This window comes from Dryobates pubescens, chromosome 16 (assembly GCF_014839835.1).
Source record: "Dryobates pubescens isolate bDryPub1 chromosome 16, bDryPub1.pri, whole genome shotgun sequence".
NCBI lineage: Eukaryota > Metazoa > Chordata > Aves > Piciformes > Picidae > Dryobates > Dryobates pubescens.
The window spans coordinates 7,648,592-7,664,471 of NC_071627.1; the positions used below are offsets into that span (position 1 = coordinate 7,648,592).

A 15,880-nucleotide genomic window follows, 5' to 3' on the forward strand; every position below is an offset into this window, starting at 1 on the left:
GCCCTGGTGAGGGCATCGTCTGCTGTCTCCTTGCCTCTTCTCCGCCTCTCAGGGCCTTGCTGAGGCGCGGCCGTGCGGGATGGAACGGGTCCGCTGGCAGGGGCCTTGCCAGGGCGGAAAGGCACCGTTGAAGAAGCGCCGCTCGTCCCCTGTGCCAGGGGTTTCCGGTAGCCGGGCCGGCAGCTCCCAGCCGTGCCGCCGGCGGCTCTTCGGGAGATCGGGCCCCAGCGGCGAAGCGGAGCCCCGGTGTAAGGGCTTCTCCACCCCTGTCGGGGCCCGAGGCCGAGTCGCAGCAGCGATAAGGCGGCCGAGGCAGGGCGAGGGGTGCCGAGGTGGAGGCGGCTGGGACGAGGCCCCCTGTGCTGTGCTTTTTGCCGTGCCTCGGTTTGCATGGCGCTTTGTGGAGCGGGTGGGGATGCCGGGCAGGTTAAGTCACCCCCTGGAGACGATTCTTACCAATCATCCCGTGTGGCTTCGGCGTGTCGTCCACACCCCCTAACCCCTCAGCCGTGTCTCTTTGGGCTTCTCAGCCTCTGTTTCCAGCCCTGCTTGTGCTGTGTGGTTGGAAAGTTCATTGTTGTTATCTGTGTGCCGTACAGCGTGGAGAACAGGAGTGGTTGCTCTGGTTTAGCTGCTGTTTTGGAATAAAAAGGGGGTTTACTTTGTAAATTATGGCTATCCCCCTCACGTCTGCCTAATGGTTTCCTTCAGAAATGAAACAAAAGCCTTGCTCGCCATGGAAAGGAGCAACTTGAAAAGTTACTTGAAGGTGGTTCTCAAAAAGAGCATCCTCGTTGTTGAGTTTAGCTGATCTGGAGCTGAGAATTAAAGACCTTAAAGACACAAGGTGGTTTGAGAGGCTGTGGGATTGAAGTAGAGGCTGACAGTAGTAGTGCAGCTTGCTAAAGTATTGGTCACACAGTGATCTTGGTACTTTAAAAATAGGACTTTACTGTTACAAGATACAGCGAATATTATTTTCTGTCCTGATCCTACTCTGCTGGCTCATGATCTTGTGAGTGTGCGGTATTCCTGTGTCCATGACTGGGTGCAAGTAGCAGCCTTGAGGTCTAGTCCTGCTTAATATATGCTTGAAAGAAAGAGGGCAAGGAATGAGCCCTGTGACAAGTCCTAATCTACCCTGTCCTCTGCTGAATTCACAGGGAGTTTCAGCTACAGGGCTCTGCAGTTCTGGGGGGATAAAACACAAAGCTAAGCAACACATTGGTTGTAGGATAAGGAAATAGGTCTCTGAAATTTGCTGTCATTGTGGCCTTTGGGATTATGTACAGTGAGGACAGGTTTATGCAGAAACTCTTATGATACACCTAATAAACGCCATTTAAAACTGATTTAGATGCAAGCTACTTTCAGCCCAGGTTGAGTAAAGGCAATTTCTGAAGTGGTTTTGGTGTGTTCTTTGGGATTTTTTTTAATCAGGAGGTTTAGGAAACGTGAAGTCTCTCTTGAAATCTGCTAGTTTGTTTTTTTTTTATCTTGATGCACAGCTGAAAAAATAAAAGAGCTTGGGTAAAAATAGAGCAAATTCAGATTTCGTAGTGTTCATGATAAGAGGATCCAAAATGATGGACATGGAAGAGGGAGAATAGCTAAAGGTGCTCTGTTAGTAATAATTGCTTACATTCTAACACTAAAATTACTGAACTAAATGTATGCTCTTTTCTAGGCCTGAAGAGAAAGCCCAATGTGAAAACCCTACCAAAAATTAAGGAAAAGAGTGAAATCACCCAAGTGAGGCAGTCATGCAACCAAAGGTCTGTTAGAACTCACTCAAATACATCATTATTGTAATTTCTGTTGCTTTGGCTTCATGAGATGTCTCTTGGGGGTGTGCAGTTTGAATTCTCAATGAGCTGTTGTTTGTCAGCATCTCATAAAGACATTTTGTAGTTCTTGCTGCCTTCCTCTAGAGTGGTGTAGTTGTACTGAGCTTAGCTCTTCTCTTCAACTGCAGCAATCAAGTGAATGTCCAAGAAGAAACACATTTGGAAACAAAAGAATATAGAATAGAAGAAAGCTCTGTACAGGTAAAGGTGAGAGTGTTGTCTTGCTCTTTTTATGGAGGATAAATCAAAGAAATGTAACATGTTAAATTCTTTTTCCAGCCAAGCAGACTTTCCTGTTAGTTGTGTGCATTTTTCAGACTAAACTTGGCCCTGTATTTTGGTGACATGAGGAAAAACAACTTTGTTGTGAGGGTGTTAGAGTTCTGGAGCAGGCTGCCCAGAGAGGCTGTGAAGTCTCTTCCTCTGGAGCGATTCCAAACCCACCTGGACATTGTGATCCAGGACAAGCTGCTGTGAATGCCCCTGCCTTAGCAGGGGGGTTGGAATGGTTGATCTCCAGAGGTTCCTTCCAACCCCCACCATGCTGAGGTTCTGTGAACTTGTCTAGGATTCTGAAAGTGAGCAGCATGTATTTGGCCTCTGAAATAAATAAAAGACGGGGAAATTGATTACTCCACAGTGAGCTCATGCATAACTTCAGCTGATGTCAGTGTGCTTTCACTGGAGGTCTCATCCAGCAGAGTGTAGGATCAAAGGATTGGCATTACTTAAGGATTGCAGAAGTACAAGTCGTATTTGTTAACCTTAGTACAAATTACACTGTGAATAGCAAGTTTAAGTGGGGAGGGACCAGACAGTAAGTTTCTGAGTATCTACCAATGTAGGAATACATTTAATGGCATTTATTTGTCTGTATCCAGCTTTCTGAGGTTGTTTATATGGGTCTTTTAATTTTAGGGATCCTTGTTAATCAACTTTGAAAGTAAAGAAAGCTTGAAAAGTACTGAAGTGACTTCAAGTGAGTAGAATGACAGTCCCTCATAGCATTACGTACACTTTTATATCTCCAAAACTAAATGTAAAATAAATGTAATTTGAATTCTATTTCAAGTACTGATGTGCTTCTCTTGTACTGGTTGTGACAACGTGCTGCTAGAAAAGAGAGGTTTGGAGACCACTTCTATTCCAGCATGGGGCTTGGTTCCTACTACATGCATTGTAGGCAGCATGAAGAGGAGACCTACAAGATCTAAGAGTCTTGAATCTGGCCTGATGAAATCCCCAACCTTGGTTTTATCATGGACAAAGCTAGTCGTTGACACGACTTCTTCAGTTGACTCAAACCTGCATTTTAAAAAGCTTGTGGCTAAATAGTTTGTGCTTCTGAAAACAAACCTGCCTCAGAATTACCTTATTAGAGGCTAAATTCTTCAGCTCTTGAGCCTTGGGAAAGGAAGTTGTCTTCTGTCAACTTGTGGGAGTGGGAATTTGGTGTCAGGGTGCCCTTCGGTTCTTTGTTTCTTTAATTGCATTATGGATCAGTATTAGATACTAACCTGATAGTACTGAGCTCTTCACCAGAATGAAACTTGGATAATGAATTCCTGATGGTTTGTAGAAGTTGATACTTTGGTTTTTTGGCAGCCACCTTTTTGTCTCTTTCTGTAGGTACAGGAATGACTCTTCCCACAGGTGTTTCCACCTTTCTCCTAGAGTGTTTAGATACAAGCTCAACTGAAGAGTATAACACAGGTGCTAATAGCAGCCTGAGCAGTTTCTCATCCCCTGAAATATTTAGAGATGATGGTTCAGGTGAGACTTGTTTTCCTTAAATTTTGTTTGATGTAGAAGAAGTGGGAGGACTATCTGCAATAGAAAGGCTGTTGGCTTCTCTTAACTGTGGCTCACCAGGTCAGATCTTTTAACATGGCATCCAGTCCACTGTGAATCAGGGCCTGGTGCAATTTGAATTAGACTTGGGAACTTAAAATACTCACTGTTGACAGGAGGTGGTTTGGGGAATGACCAACAAATCTGCTTTGAGTCAAATTCTTCCTAAACTTTTCTGTAGTTGGTTGAGCTGAGACAATACTGTCTTGCAGATGTGGTTTCTTTCACTTTGGTCACAAATTCAGTGACTCAATGAATTTCAGCATAAGAAGCTTACAGTTACATCTTTTATGTCCAGAAGGAAGTAATTTTTACCCTGTGGACTCCAGCAAGTACAAGAACTCCACTCTCTTGGACTCCAGCAAAGCCATGGCTATAGATAAGATACCCCACCTCTCAAATCTTTCAACAATATTAGGTAATTGTTGTTTTCTTCCACAGTAGTTCAGAGTGTGTACATCAGCTTCAGTGCAGTGCAAGGCACCTCTGTAAGATGCAGAATAATCATTTCATTTAAGGCATGTCTGCATAATGGGAAACGGTTCCTTCTCTTGCCTTCTAATATTTTGTTTCTAACTTGGTGTGCACTAAAATACTGTCTCGTCTGTGGAGCTTTTTCTTTTATTAAAGTTTAGCTTCAATGTTTTCTAGAACCTGTAGAGGATGATTTTCCAGACCAATACAGCAGAAGGTAATCTGCAAAGCAGACGTTTTGCACCTAAATGTTCTTCCTTTTCTTTTTTTTTAACCTCTCTTTTGAATGATATTTAAAAGAGAGGCTGATAAGAATAAGCCTCTGATGCTGCCAACACTCCTGTTGAGTTTCTGCTACCTGTGTCCGCACTAACTTTAGAAATTTGATCTTACTGACTTCAGCCTTTGTGAATCTGAGGAGCACAAGGGGTGGTTTTTCTAGCAAGAACATAATTTCTTTCAACCCTTGTGCTGCTGCTCCCAGTTTTCTCTGCAGACATTTCCCGTCAGAGCTCGCTCATACCAATCTTACAGTTCTGCATTTCTTATGAACCTGGCTTTCTCCTCTAGTCTCTTTAAATATGTTCTGTCATAATGTGCTTCAGAGCTGAGGGCTTGAGGGAATGTCTGCTGTGGGTCTTACATTACAGATGGCTTCAGAATAATCTGTGTGATTTGATGATAAACTATCAAAGAACTCAAGCGTGAATTCACTCTGTAACAATATGTTTTAAATTTTTATCCCTTTTCTCTCAGTCTCTATTTCCCTCTGAGTTCTTTAAACATTGATTTATTTATTTTTAATTTGAATGTTAACATTTATTCAGAATAGTTGTTCACTCTTTTTTCCCCCCTCTTCTAGAAAGAGACTTTCACATTGCATTTATATTTCTTCATCACTGAGTGTTTCAAATACTGTGGCAGGTAAAACATGACCTAAAGCGGTTGTAATGGCTGTGAGGCATCAGAATATTCTACCCACACTTAAATGATGGCAGAATATCAGAGCCAAGCTTCCACTGGGTCATTTGTCCCCCTGGCACAGGCTGAGCTCCATTGGGTCTTGAAGGAAAAATGTGACCTGAAAATCTTCCCTGTAAATAAGACTTAGTTCTAATGAATGTGTTGGGGGAAGAACAAAAAAACCCAAAGAGCATTTCTTATTAAACTTATCTAGGAACAGAGCTGTTCATGTCATTGCCCTTATCAGGACTTACTTCCTATCACCTATGAAGAGTTCCTCATGTAACTACAGTTCTGAACTGATGCAATTCAGGCTGGGGCCTAGCTGCTGCATAATTTCCCCCTGCTTACAGCCCTGCTTAATTTGGGCTGTAATAGCAGCTGAAGTTGCCACTGGCAAAGGCTGCTGTGATTTATGCAGTTCCTTTGCTCTTACAGTATGTGTGTGTAGCAGTAAATGGCCAAGAAAATGTAAGATTAATAAGTAGCCTCATTTCCTCAAGGAAAGAGAGAGGAGTAAAGCAGCTGTGTTGGTAGGGAGAGGGAGACCAGGATTCTATTGAAGGGAGGAATTGTGTTTACGTGGGTAGCTTTGGAACGGTCCTTCTTTTCAAAGCAGCCTGCAAGGCATGGGTTGGAGAGTAGCTGTGGTTCTTTGTCTCGAAGTTAATTAATTTGTTGGAAATTCATCACAGGAAAAAAAGCCTGTAAAATTACAGCTGCAAGAGAGAGAACTCCAAACCTAAAAACTGCTATGCGCTGTTCCTCACCATTAGGACCGGAAAGAAAGGTGAAAGACCTTAAGAAATGAGCCGGTTTGTAGCACAGATGATTGTAGCCCTTCCTTGTGTAGGTGGAAGACTCCACCTGGAAGTGTAGCCCTTCCCATGAAAGGGGTCCCTGCAGAGAGTGAAGCTATAGCTTGCTTCTCCCTCCTCCTAGCAATAGTCATGGGTATCCCCTACGCTCAGTGTTTCTCACACTGGCTGTGTTAGTAGTACTGAGTCAGTTGTGTAGAGCGGGAGTGGGACTCTGTTAGGGCTCACCACGCTGTAGAGACTCACTTCATGACAATTTTCTTTTCACCCTTTAGCCTGAAAATCAAACGGCTAAACCTAAAGGGCTGGTATCTAAGGTAAAAGAACAACATTCCAGGACCTCAGGAGGAGGACCATCATCACTCCAACTGCTTGGTGCTCCAGGAAACACTTCAGCCAGAGCAGTGGGGTTGACAGCAGAAGTACTGCCACATGAACAGACAGGTGCTGTGGGGGTAAGTGGTGCTGTTGTGCTGACTAGCAAAGGAATGAATTGGCAGTGGGTTTTGAGTTGTGACAGGGGGCACTCAGGAGCCCAGCAGCCACCTCTCCTGGCCTGATCCCCAGCAGTGTGGGCGGCAGATGAAGGGAGGGGATTCTGCCCCTCTACTCAGCTCTTCAGTGCTGGGGCTACCTCTGAATTCCTCAGCACAGACAGGGACCTGTTGGAGCAGGGACAGAGGAGGCCACAGCAATGATGGAAGGACTGGAAGCCATCTGCTCTAGGCTAGGCTGAGAGACTTGGGGTTGTTCAGCCTGGAGGAGAGAAGGCTCCAGGGAAACCTTCTGGTGGCTTTTCAGTGCTTAAAAGGGATGATCAGAAAGCTGGGGATAGAGCTTTTAGGAGGGTCTGTTGTCATAGAACAAAAGGTAATGGTTTAGACTGAAAGAGGGAGATATAAACAGAGGAGAAAGAAGAAATGTTTTCCACTGAGGGTGGTGAGACTCCAGCCCAGGTAGCCTGGAAAGGTAGTAGACACCTCATCCCTGGAACCTTTCCAGGTCAGGATGTTTGGGGCTCTGAGCAGCCTGCTCTAGTTGCAAATGTTTCTGCTGACTGTAGGTTACTGCACTACCTGACCTTTAAGGGCCCCTTCCAACCTAAAGCCTTCAATGCTTCCAGTCTATGAAATATACCTGAGAAGTATTAGGAAGTGCTTTATCCCCTAGTTGTGAATGGGGCCTGAATTGTCTGTGTTCTGTGCTGCAGTAAAAGGGTGTCTTAGTTTTGGTAAGATCAAAAATAATGGAATGACAGGAAGTCAGTACTTAACCCCCCAGAACTGTTAGTGATTGTTACAGAAAGCATTGTGTGCTGGGCAAATACTGCAGGGCTAAAAATAAACAGCAAAGAATTTGAAACTGATACTGAATTCTTTGGTTTTGTTTCACCAACGAGTTCCACCATGCTGGTCATGGAGGAAAAGAAAGCTCTTGGTTGTGCTCAGCCTGCAGAGCTAAATGTGTCTGTCCTGAAATTTGATTTAATGATTAAAACCAAACAAATCCTCCTTCATGGCTCAGTCCAATTTTGGCTGTACTAACACAGCTGTACAAGCTGCACAACAAAATGCATGCAAAATTCTCTTAGCTGCAGACTTTTTGGTGTGTTGAACTGCCCAGCTATCTGGTTTGTGGTTTTGCAACATCTTCAACAACATTTTTACAACAGCACCTCCTTGTCTTAGCTGCATTACTCCTTTGATACAAACGAACTTGCTGTTGAAATGCCAGTTTGAATGTCAGTAGAAGTAGAATAGTTCTGCCACTTCTCTCTGCAGGAGCAGAAGAGACATCTCTGTGGCTTTCATGCCACAACTCCCAAATAAATCAACACACTACAAGTTCTCAGAAAAAGGGAAGATGTTAAAATAGGAAAAGAGAAGTTGTTAAAGTAGGAAAAGTGCTTCATTTTGCACCAGATTACTTGGCAGGAAAATATACTGGTGTTTATGGATGCTAGATTAGCATCAGGATCTTGGTGGAGGGTGAAAAGAGGAATAACTGGAGTCCTAAGTCAATTTTTGAAACACTAGAACATCTTTTGCATGAGGCAGTATGAATTGCCTGTTATTTAATAGGGCTGCTATTCCTCTGTGGGTTGTGTTTTGATGGAGCTGTAGCTTCACTTGTCACCAGTGTGCAAAGCCTCACCTGGGGACAACCTATTCCTGAATCCCACAGGTATTTCTTCTTCAGGAGAAGTTGTTACTGCATCTCTGAGCTCAGAAAAAGGAGTTATTCCTCAAAGGCTAGAAGAAAGGAATATGTTTAAGGCTCTAATTTTATTGCACTCCTTCATTTTGACATGCTGATTTGTAATGTACTTTACAGTATCACAGCTGAAGAGGAAAGCTTTGGAGCTTTCTGTCACCCTTTCCAATAGCATGTTAAGTGTCCACAAGTAATTAGAAATGTCTTCTAATGATACCCTTGGAAATCTGTATGTCCTCTCCAATTTCCCTAGAAGAAAGCTAGCAGAGCATTTCTTCAGTGGCAGCAGTTGTGTCAATGAAATGCCATTTATCTTTACAGCCTCCGTGTGGCAGAGAAGAAATCTGCTCCATTGTCAAACTGTCACCACCCCGGAAGCTCTCCAGGCTTCACCAAATTCCTGCTGACACAAAAGCATTCCGCTTTCCCAGAAGGCTGCCTGAAGGTAATGGGTTCACTCTGCAGATCTAACTGGTTGTGTGAAGGTTTGGGGTGGGCTTTTTAAAGTCTGAACATTTGGGGGAAAATCACAAAGCTAGAGAGGAAAAGACACTGAAAACTTCACATTTCTTACTTAACAGTGTTCTACTGCAATAATAGTGCACCAGCAGGCTACACAAACATTTTTACCTCCAAGGATCTCTAACAGAGGGATTAACACCATTTCCTAGGCTACAGTACTAAGGCCAAAACACATTACTGGGCAACTGGGAATATTTGCACCTTGTCAAATTGCTCCTAAACACAATATTGAGCTTCACTGGTATAGAGACTCCCTGGAAAAGATACCAGCTTATTCACTGATTTACTGTCTTTGCCTTACTTCTAGGACTCAGCTTCCAGCATTGGTGTGTTTTATGTCTTGCACTGCTAAACTGAGCTCTTGAGCATCCAGTACTTTTTTTCTTCTTTTAACCCCTGAAAGTAGTTCACACAATCCCAGGGTGGTAGGGTTGGAAGGGACATCTGGAGATCATCCATTCCAACCCCTCTGCTAAAGCAGGGGCACCCACAGCAGCTTGCCCAGAATCACAGAGTCCAGGTGGCTTTGGAATCTCTCCACAGGACGAGACTCCACAGCTTCCTGGGTTGCAGCTTGTGCCTGTTGTCCTTCTTTTGTCACTGGGCACCACTGTGATGAGCGGCCCCATCCCCTTGCTCACTACTCTTTAGCTCTTGCTGAGCATTGATCAGATTCCCTCGTAGGCTGCTCTTCTCCAGGCTCTCAGCCTTTCCTCCTCAGAGATGCTCTAGGCCCCTCAGCATCTTAATGGCCTTTGCTGGACTTTTTTCAGTAGTTCCCTGTCTCTCTTGAACTGGTGAGCCCAGAACTGGACCCAGTGCTGCAGATGTGGCCTCATTAGGGCAGAGTAGAGGGGAAGAGTAGAGGGGAACCTGCTGGTCACACTTTTCTCAGTGCACCCAAGCTGAAGGAATGGGGTCTGTTTAAACATTACCAGTTTCTTGGTCAAGGTTTCTGTTTTCTCCTGAGCCCTTGAGCAGGGGGGAAGCTTCTTTCTTCATTTCTGAGATTTTTGCTGCACAAAAATGAGAACCGTGCACAAAACGCAGCACTACTCAGAGGTAAAATCCCCTCTTCTTTCACATCTCTCCTGAAGTTCCTCAGTGTGCCACTGGATGGCAGATGTCTTCTGAGGTTTCAAGTTGCCTTTTACAGTGTCAGCAAGTCTTCTGCAGGTTGTCTTTGTCATTTGTGCAGGTTTAATGTTACACAGGGATAGTGCATAAGTATAATAGTGTTCAGTGTTCCTGACTGTACACAAATTTCCAGTGGAATTGCAGTCTCTTAGCTCCTAATGCTCTCCTGCTTCGCTACACTGAGTTAAATGCAGCACATAGAATGCAGGGGAGTGTTTTTGGGTGTGGGTGCATGTATTCCTTAATGATTAATTAATTACTGGAGATCAAAGAACAGGGATGTTATGTCATGTGTCCAAAAGAACTGTGGTGATATAGGACAGAGGTTGTAGGGAAATAGATCTCAGAAATTCATAGAACGGTTTGGGTTGGAAGGGACCTTAAAGATCATCTAATTCTAAATCCCTGCCATGGGACATCTTCCACTAGGCCAAGCTGGACAGAGCCTTGAGCACCTCCAGGGAGGGGCATTCCCAGCCTCCTTGGGCAACCTGTTCCAGTGTCGTCACTGGAATGATGAAAAAGATGGAAGTCAGCAAGTGCTGTCACAACAGAAGTTTGGGTTGGTTACTGCTTTTCTAGAGGACTGGGAATCAGGAATTAAACTCTCTAAAGGTGGTGGTGAGGGGGTGGTTCTGCTGGATGTTCTCATCTCTGCTGAAGGAACCATTCAGCTGATGTTCCTTTGCATTAGGAATGTACACACTCAACACTATTGTTCTCTGCTCCTTGGCAATTGACCTAGAGGATTCAGATCCCTCCAAACAAATGATAGTGTAGATATCTACTGCACATCTTAACAGCTTATCACACCAAGGAGCTTTCTCTTACACTTGAGAACGTGTCCCTGCTGATAGTATTTAACATCTCACTTTTTTTTCCCCCCCAGATAACATTACAAGTACTGAAAACTGGATCTACTGTAAACACAGATGAAATTTCTGGGTTTCAGCAGGAGTCAAGAGAAGAAACTACTGTCTTGCTGCTGTGGCAGGGAGGTGAAACAGACCTACCAACCAATAATTAATGGCTGTATGGTTGTTTTTTTGGCATATACATATACACTGTTTGAAATTTAGTCTACTGCTTTGCAGTAAGCTTGTAAATACTCAAAATCTTATTATTAAATTATTTTGTTGAAGCAACTAAATCTTCCTCAGGGCATTGTTCTGTGATGGCTCTGTAAAGATGGTTCTTCAGTAGACAGGAAGTTGTCAGGTTTTAAAATTCCACCATGGCTTTCCAAACCTCCTGAAACTTGAGCTTTTCCTCAGTGTTATCACCTAGAATATCCATCCCCTGGCAGATGGTTCTGGCTTCCCAAAAAAGAGCATGTCAAGAAGACGCATAAAATCCACCACTTTAATTAGTTTAACTACATTTAGAAATACCTGTGAAAGATCAGACCCTGAGCCTCTTCCCCTTGCTCAGGGGTAGAAGAAAATGCAAATAAATGCTGCCAGATTAGTCTGTGAACAAGTGTTGTATAAACATACTGTATAGCTCAGGGTGAAAAATTACACCATTAAGTTATTTCTTCCTTTAAGCATGAGTAGGACAAGCTCTGCCAACAGCTCCTTGGAGTCCTCTTGGGTGTGTTTCTAATTATCAATATCCCTGTTCTTGCAAATTCCAAGCCACTGGTGATTATGCAAGAATCCAGAGCCCCTAGGAGATAGAGGTGAGCTCCTTGGTGTAGAGCTGTCTGTAGTAAGTTGTGATTGTGATGGCTGTTCAAGGTAGAGATGGCCCAGAATAAATGAGGTGTTTATCATAAGGGTGTTTGAAGAGTCCTAGGGAAAACCACTTTGCTCCAAACCATTTCGTAGTTTCTCTACAAGAAACAAACTGATACTGCCAAACTAATTGGAGAGTCCAAGAGAAGATGATACAATGTGTAACTGTGGAGTTTGCTGTGGCAGCCTGAATATTGCAGAGTTTTGCTTTTCTTGCTGGTTATACAGGACAGAAATATCATGACCCACAATCTCTCTCGTCCTGCCCTTCAGTTACGAAAGCTCTGCTCCTTATTTTCATCTTTTGTCTGACTCTTGGAGAAAGTGTAATTAATTACTAGGCTAGCTCTCTGCCCCAGGGAAGGAAATGGTATTCATTTGGAGGCCACAACAATATCTACTCTTGTTCTGCTTTTCTCAAAGGAAAGGCTTTTTCCTCATGATTTGGGTTTGAACCCAAGAATGACTACATGAAATTTCATTCAGAGTGGGAACTGGCTCTTCCATCCCAGTGCCTAAAGGTTATGGGTCACAGCCAGTGCCTGGGTGCTGCAGAAGGGCCTGTTTGTGCAGTGATTCAGGAGAGCAATCTGGTCAGTGTCAGCAGGGCTGCTCGGCCACATCCCAGACACGATGACGAAGTCTTAATGGTGCGAGTGGCATCGCTCGCAGCAAGTCAGTTGGCGCGAGAGCTGCGATAATCCTTTATCGCCAGGGATTGTGCCTGGAGTGAACGTATTGTACATGCATCTGAAAGAGGTTCTTCATTAACACTGCACGGTTATTTTTGTTATCTGAAGTGTCCTGCTAGGAGACTTTGACTTAAAGTGCTCCGAGATGGTGGAAGACGTTTTGCTTCTTGTTTGGAGCACTCTAGGGGTGCGTGTGCTCGCTGCCAGAGGGAAAGACCTTGCATGCAGCTGGGTCTGGTGTGGTTCGTAACCTCAGAACACCAAGAGGAGAGTTTTGGGGCCCAAGGCAATGCATACTGAATGGACACAGAAGTTGAAATGCATGTTGTGTAGGTACAAAAATCTGCCTGCAGGGAGGTTTTTAGAGGAGAATGGGTGATTAAACCAGTCTTTATCCCCTTTTCTCTTACTGTCCACCCTCTGCTCCCTCTATTAAGCCTGGTTAAGTCAATCAGGCATGTCAGAGCCACTTGCTGTTAATTCACATTTGGAACAGGTTAACATTTGCTTTTAAAAGGACTCTATCCCCTTGAATCCCAGCACACTTGGGATTAGCTAAGTCTTTGTTGCTGTAACTTGTGAAACTACTGAAAGCCAAGTTGTATATCCTGGCTAAAGCTCATTGTTATTTTGCAGTCTCCCCTGAGGACTTTTTGTGTTTAAGGCTGTATTTACATGCCCATCTTAAAGCTTTCATAGGGTGAAGATTGGTCACCTGTATATCCGTGGCAGGCAGATATATCTTCCATACAGAACAAGGGGGGAAAGATGAATCTAAATATTAATTCTGGGAGATGAAGACCAAAGTTCCTACAGATAGCTGATTGTGAGGCATCATTGTTGTAGATATCTCACACATGCACTAAATTACGCCTTTTCAAAATAATCTGCTTAATTTAATCTTACATCATACACTGCCTTAGTTTAATTCCATTTTCTAGGGAAAGTAGGTGAGTCAGTGTTGCCAGCCCTTAATTAAACTCCCTAGTAGTGCTGCATCTGAACAGTGGGACGTTAGAGACTTAGCTGTGCCCAGTGTTCCCTTTTCATTTAAACATTTAATGAACGGTTTTGCCAAGATCCACAGATCATTTTTTTCCATCACATTTTTTTTTTAATGTATGTGTTCTGGATTTGCCAGCTGGATATTTCACCCTAAACGCTATTTTGATGTGAATGCAAATTCCGTGCAGGTCTTGAATTGAGCCCCTCTGAGCTACGTTGTTAATGTATTGGGAGAATCATTTCATGCACCTGGGAGGAAAAGAGGGCAGGAGCTGGATTTTCTAGTTAAAGCGAATCAGCTCTCCCTGCCGCACCCCTGAACGGGAAGCCCCTTAAACACCGGCTATAGCATAAAGACGGATTTGGTGCCTGGAGTCCTCTTTTGCTTTCCTGGTGCTCCTGTCTTCCGCAGAAGGAAAACAAAGCACCGGCGTGTAATCGCCGCCCCTCGCTGCCCAGCCCCCCCGTTCCCCACAGAGACCGTGGCGAGCGGGGAACAGACGCCTTCCCTCATAGCACTGCCGAGGCGAGCGCGGCCAGAGATTTAAACGGGTCGCGGTGAGTGGCCACGGGGGGCCGCGGGGCTCTGGCTACCGCTCCCCCCACGTGAGGCCGCCGCCAGTCAGCGGCCGTCGGCCCGCCCCGCCGGGCTCGGCCCGCCCCGCCCCGCCGTCCCTCCTTCCCTTCCCTCCCCGCCCCGCTGGCAGCGCCGGGTGACTAATGTCTGTCATATGACTGTGACACCGAATGGAGTCGGGCGGGCGGAACTAGCCGCGGCGAGGGGACGGCGCTGCGCGGAGCCCAGCGCCTCGGCGGCGGGGGCCAGCGGCGGCTCCCCAAGATGCCGCCCACCCTCTTCCAGAAGCTCTTCAACAAGAAGCACGGGCTCATCTCCCCGGCCAGGGACCCCCGGGACGACTGCGTCTTCAGGTAACCGGGATGGGGCCACCCTCCTCCTCCCCTCAGCCCAACTTGTGCGCCGAGTTCCCCGCCGCCTGCCCAGCCCCGGAGAAGAGCGATTACTAGCCCCTTTCCTTCCCCCTCAGCAGCCGCCTGTGCCGCTTGCCGCGGTTCCCCAGCTCCCTTCAGCCGCGCACGTACCGCTGGCCCCGGGCTCCGACCCCCACCTCGGGAGCTCCGAGGTGCCCCAGCCCGGGCCCCCCAGGCGGGCGCTGGGTGGGAGCCCCCCAGGGCCGCCACGTCGGGGCTGCTACGCCGCCTCCTCTCGGGGGTCGCCTCGCCTCGGGGCTGGGTCGGGCTGCCACCCTTCGGGGACTCAGCCCCGTGACAACCCATCGTTGCTTTCCTGTGGGTTTCGCCCGATGGCGATCAGTGGCGGCCCCCTCTTCTCCCTGCCTCCCTCCCCGGGTCGGGTGTGGGGCCCCAGTCCCTCTGGGGATGCTGAAGGCCGTGGAGGGGGGGACAAGACGCCACTGCGCTTGGGGCGGGCAGGCGGCTGGCGATCCCCAGGGAGCCACCTCAGAAACGTGGAGGAAAGAGGGAGAAAACGTGAAGTTTTGGGCTCTGCCAAGAGAGGTGTAGGGTTTCTGGTGAAATTTGTCATGCTCTGACCGCAACAAAACTGGATTCGCCGAGAGGTGCCAAGCACCACAGTGGGGGGGGCAGGAAAGGGAGCCCATCTCCAGAAGCCCTATTCCCAGTCTCCTCCAGTCGGGTGGGACTTGGGGTCACCAAACCGTTCAGCAGGTTTTTGGTGATGACTTCAATTCTCGGTCCTGCGTGGGGATTCGGTGTGGGAAGAGGCTTCACTGAGGCACCGGGGCCTAGAAATCACCCAGGGCCTCTTCGGGGGTTAGTTTGCTTGGAAACAGGTTGTTTTTTGTGACTGTAAAAGAAGTGCAATTCCACCAGTGCACAGTGACGATGCTCCAAAGTGATGCACTCCTTCCTAGCCCTGGCAGTAGTGAAGGTTTCACAGAAACCTGTAAAATCACTCTAAAGTGCAGTTTGCAACTTGGATGCAAATCCAATACGCTTCATTAGTAAGAGTTATGCACCTCTTGAAACACTTCTAACAGTGTGGTGAAGCTCTCCTCCCACCCTCTGCCTGGAAATTTATTACCTACAAATGATCAGCCTGTGGCTTGCTCTGTAATGGGAGATCTCTGAGTGATGGGCTTAATCTTGTGCAGTGGGATAGTTCTTTTTAACTGCAGTGATGCCGTTTAGGTGGTTTAAGAGTGTATCTGCAGCAATTAAAGCATCACAGCTTTCACAGAATATTGATGGGTCTCTTTTGTGCCATTATGGAGTCAGGACATACTCCTGGACGTGACCTGAAATCTAGAACTTGAACTGGAGCGTGCACCTTCTAAAGACACTGATCACAGCTGCTAGTCACTGTGAAGGTGTTCCTTTTTAAATGATCTTATTAAAGAGACAAGTCGTTTTCATGATGTCTGTGTCATCTTATTTTCTAAATCAGCTTAACTCTGGGATCAGACTCCTTGGTGTGGAAGGAGCCCTAAGACTGCTCTGTGTAATTAACTTGCCTTTCCCCCTCTGTTAAGACATGTGTTAGTGATGGGTCTGTGTGGAGATTGGTGGTTAATTCCACAGCTGCTGGCCGTGGGGCAGAAATGTGAGGATCATGCTTGTGG

General features: G+C 46.1%; 2 protein-coding genes across 3 annotated transcripts in view; both read left to right on the top strand.

The window, feature by feature from the left end:
• The first annotated feature begins 52 nt into the window (after window positions 1–52).
• MEIKIN (meiotic kinetochore factor) lies at window positions 53–13,697 on the top strand. The gene is made up of 12 exons (XM_054168656.1): window positions 53–248; window positions 1,688–1,775; window positions 1,976–2,054; window positions 2,766–2,826; window positions 3,477–3,620; window positions 3,997–4,116; window positions 4,350–4,389; window positions 5,035–5,096; window positions 5,831–5,925; window positions 6,229–6,408; window positions 8,489–8,612; window positions 13,672–13,697. The coding sequence occupies exons 1-12, from the start codon at window positions 80–82 to the stop codon at window positions 13,695–13,697; spliced, it is 1,188 nt and encodes a 395-aa protein (XP_054024631.1). The 5' UTR covers window positions 53–79.
• Window positions 13,698–13,983: 286 nt separating this feature from the next.
• FNIP1 (folliculin interacting protein 1) overlaps window positions 13,984–15,880 on the top strand; it is an 85,967-nt gene continuing 84,070 nt past the window's right edge. For both annotated transcript variants that reach the window (XM_054168287.1, XM_054168288.1), the window contains exon 1: window positions 13,984–14,189. In XM_054168287.1, coding sequence (XP_054024262.1) covers window positions 14,101–14,189 — 89 coding nt within the window. In that variant the 5' untranslated portion in view covers window positions 13,984–14,100. The remainder of the gene's footprint in view (window positions 14,190–15,880) is intronic.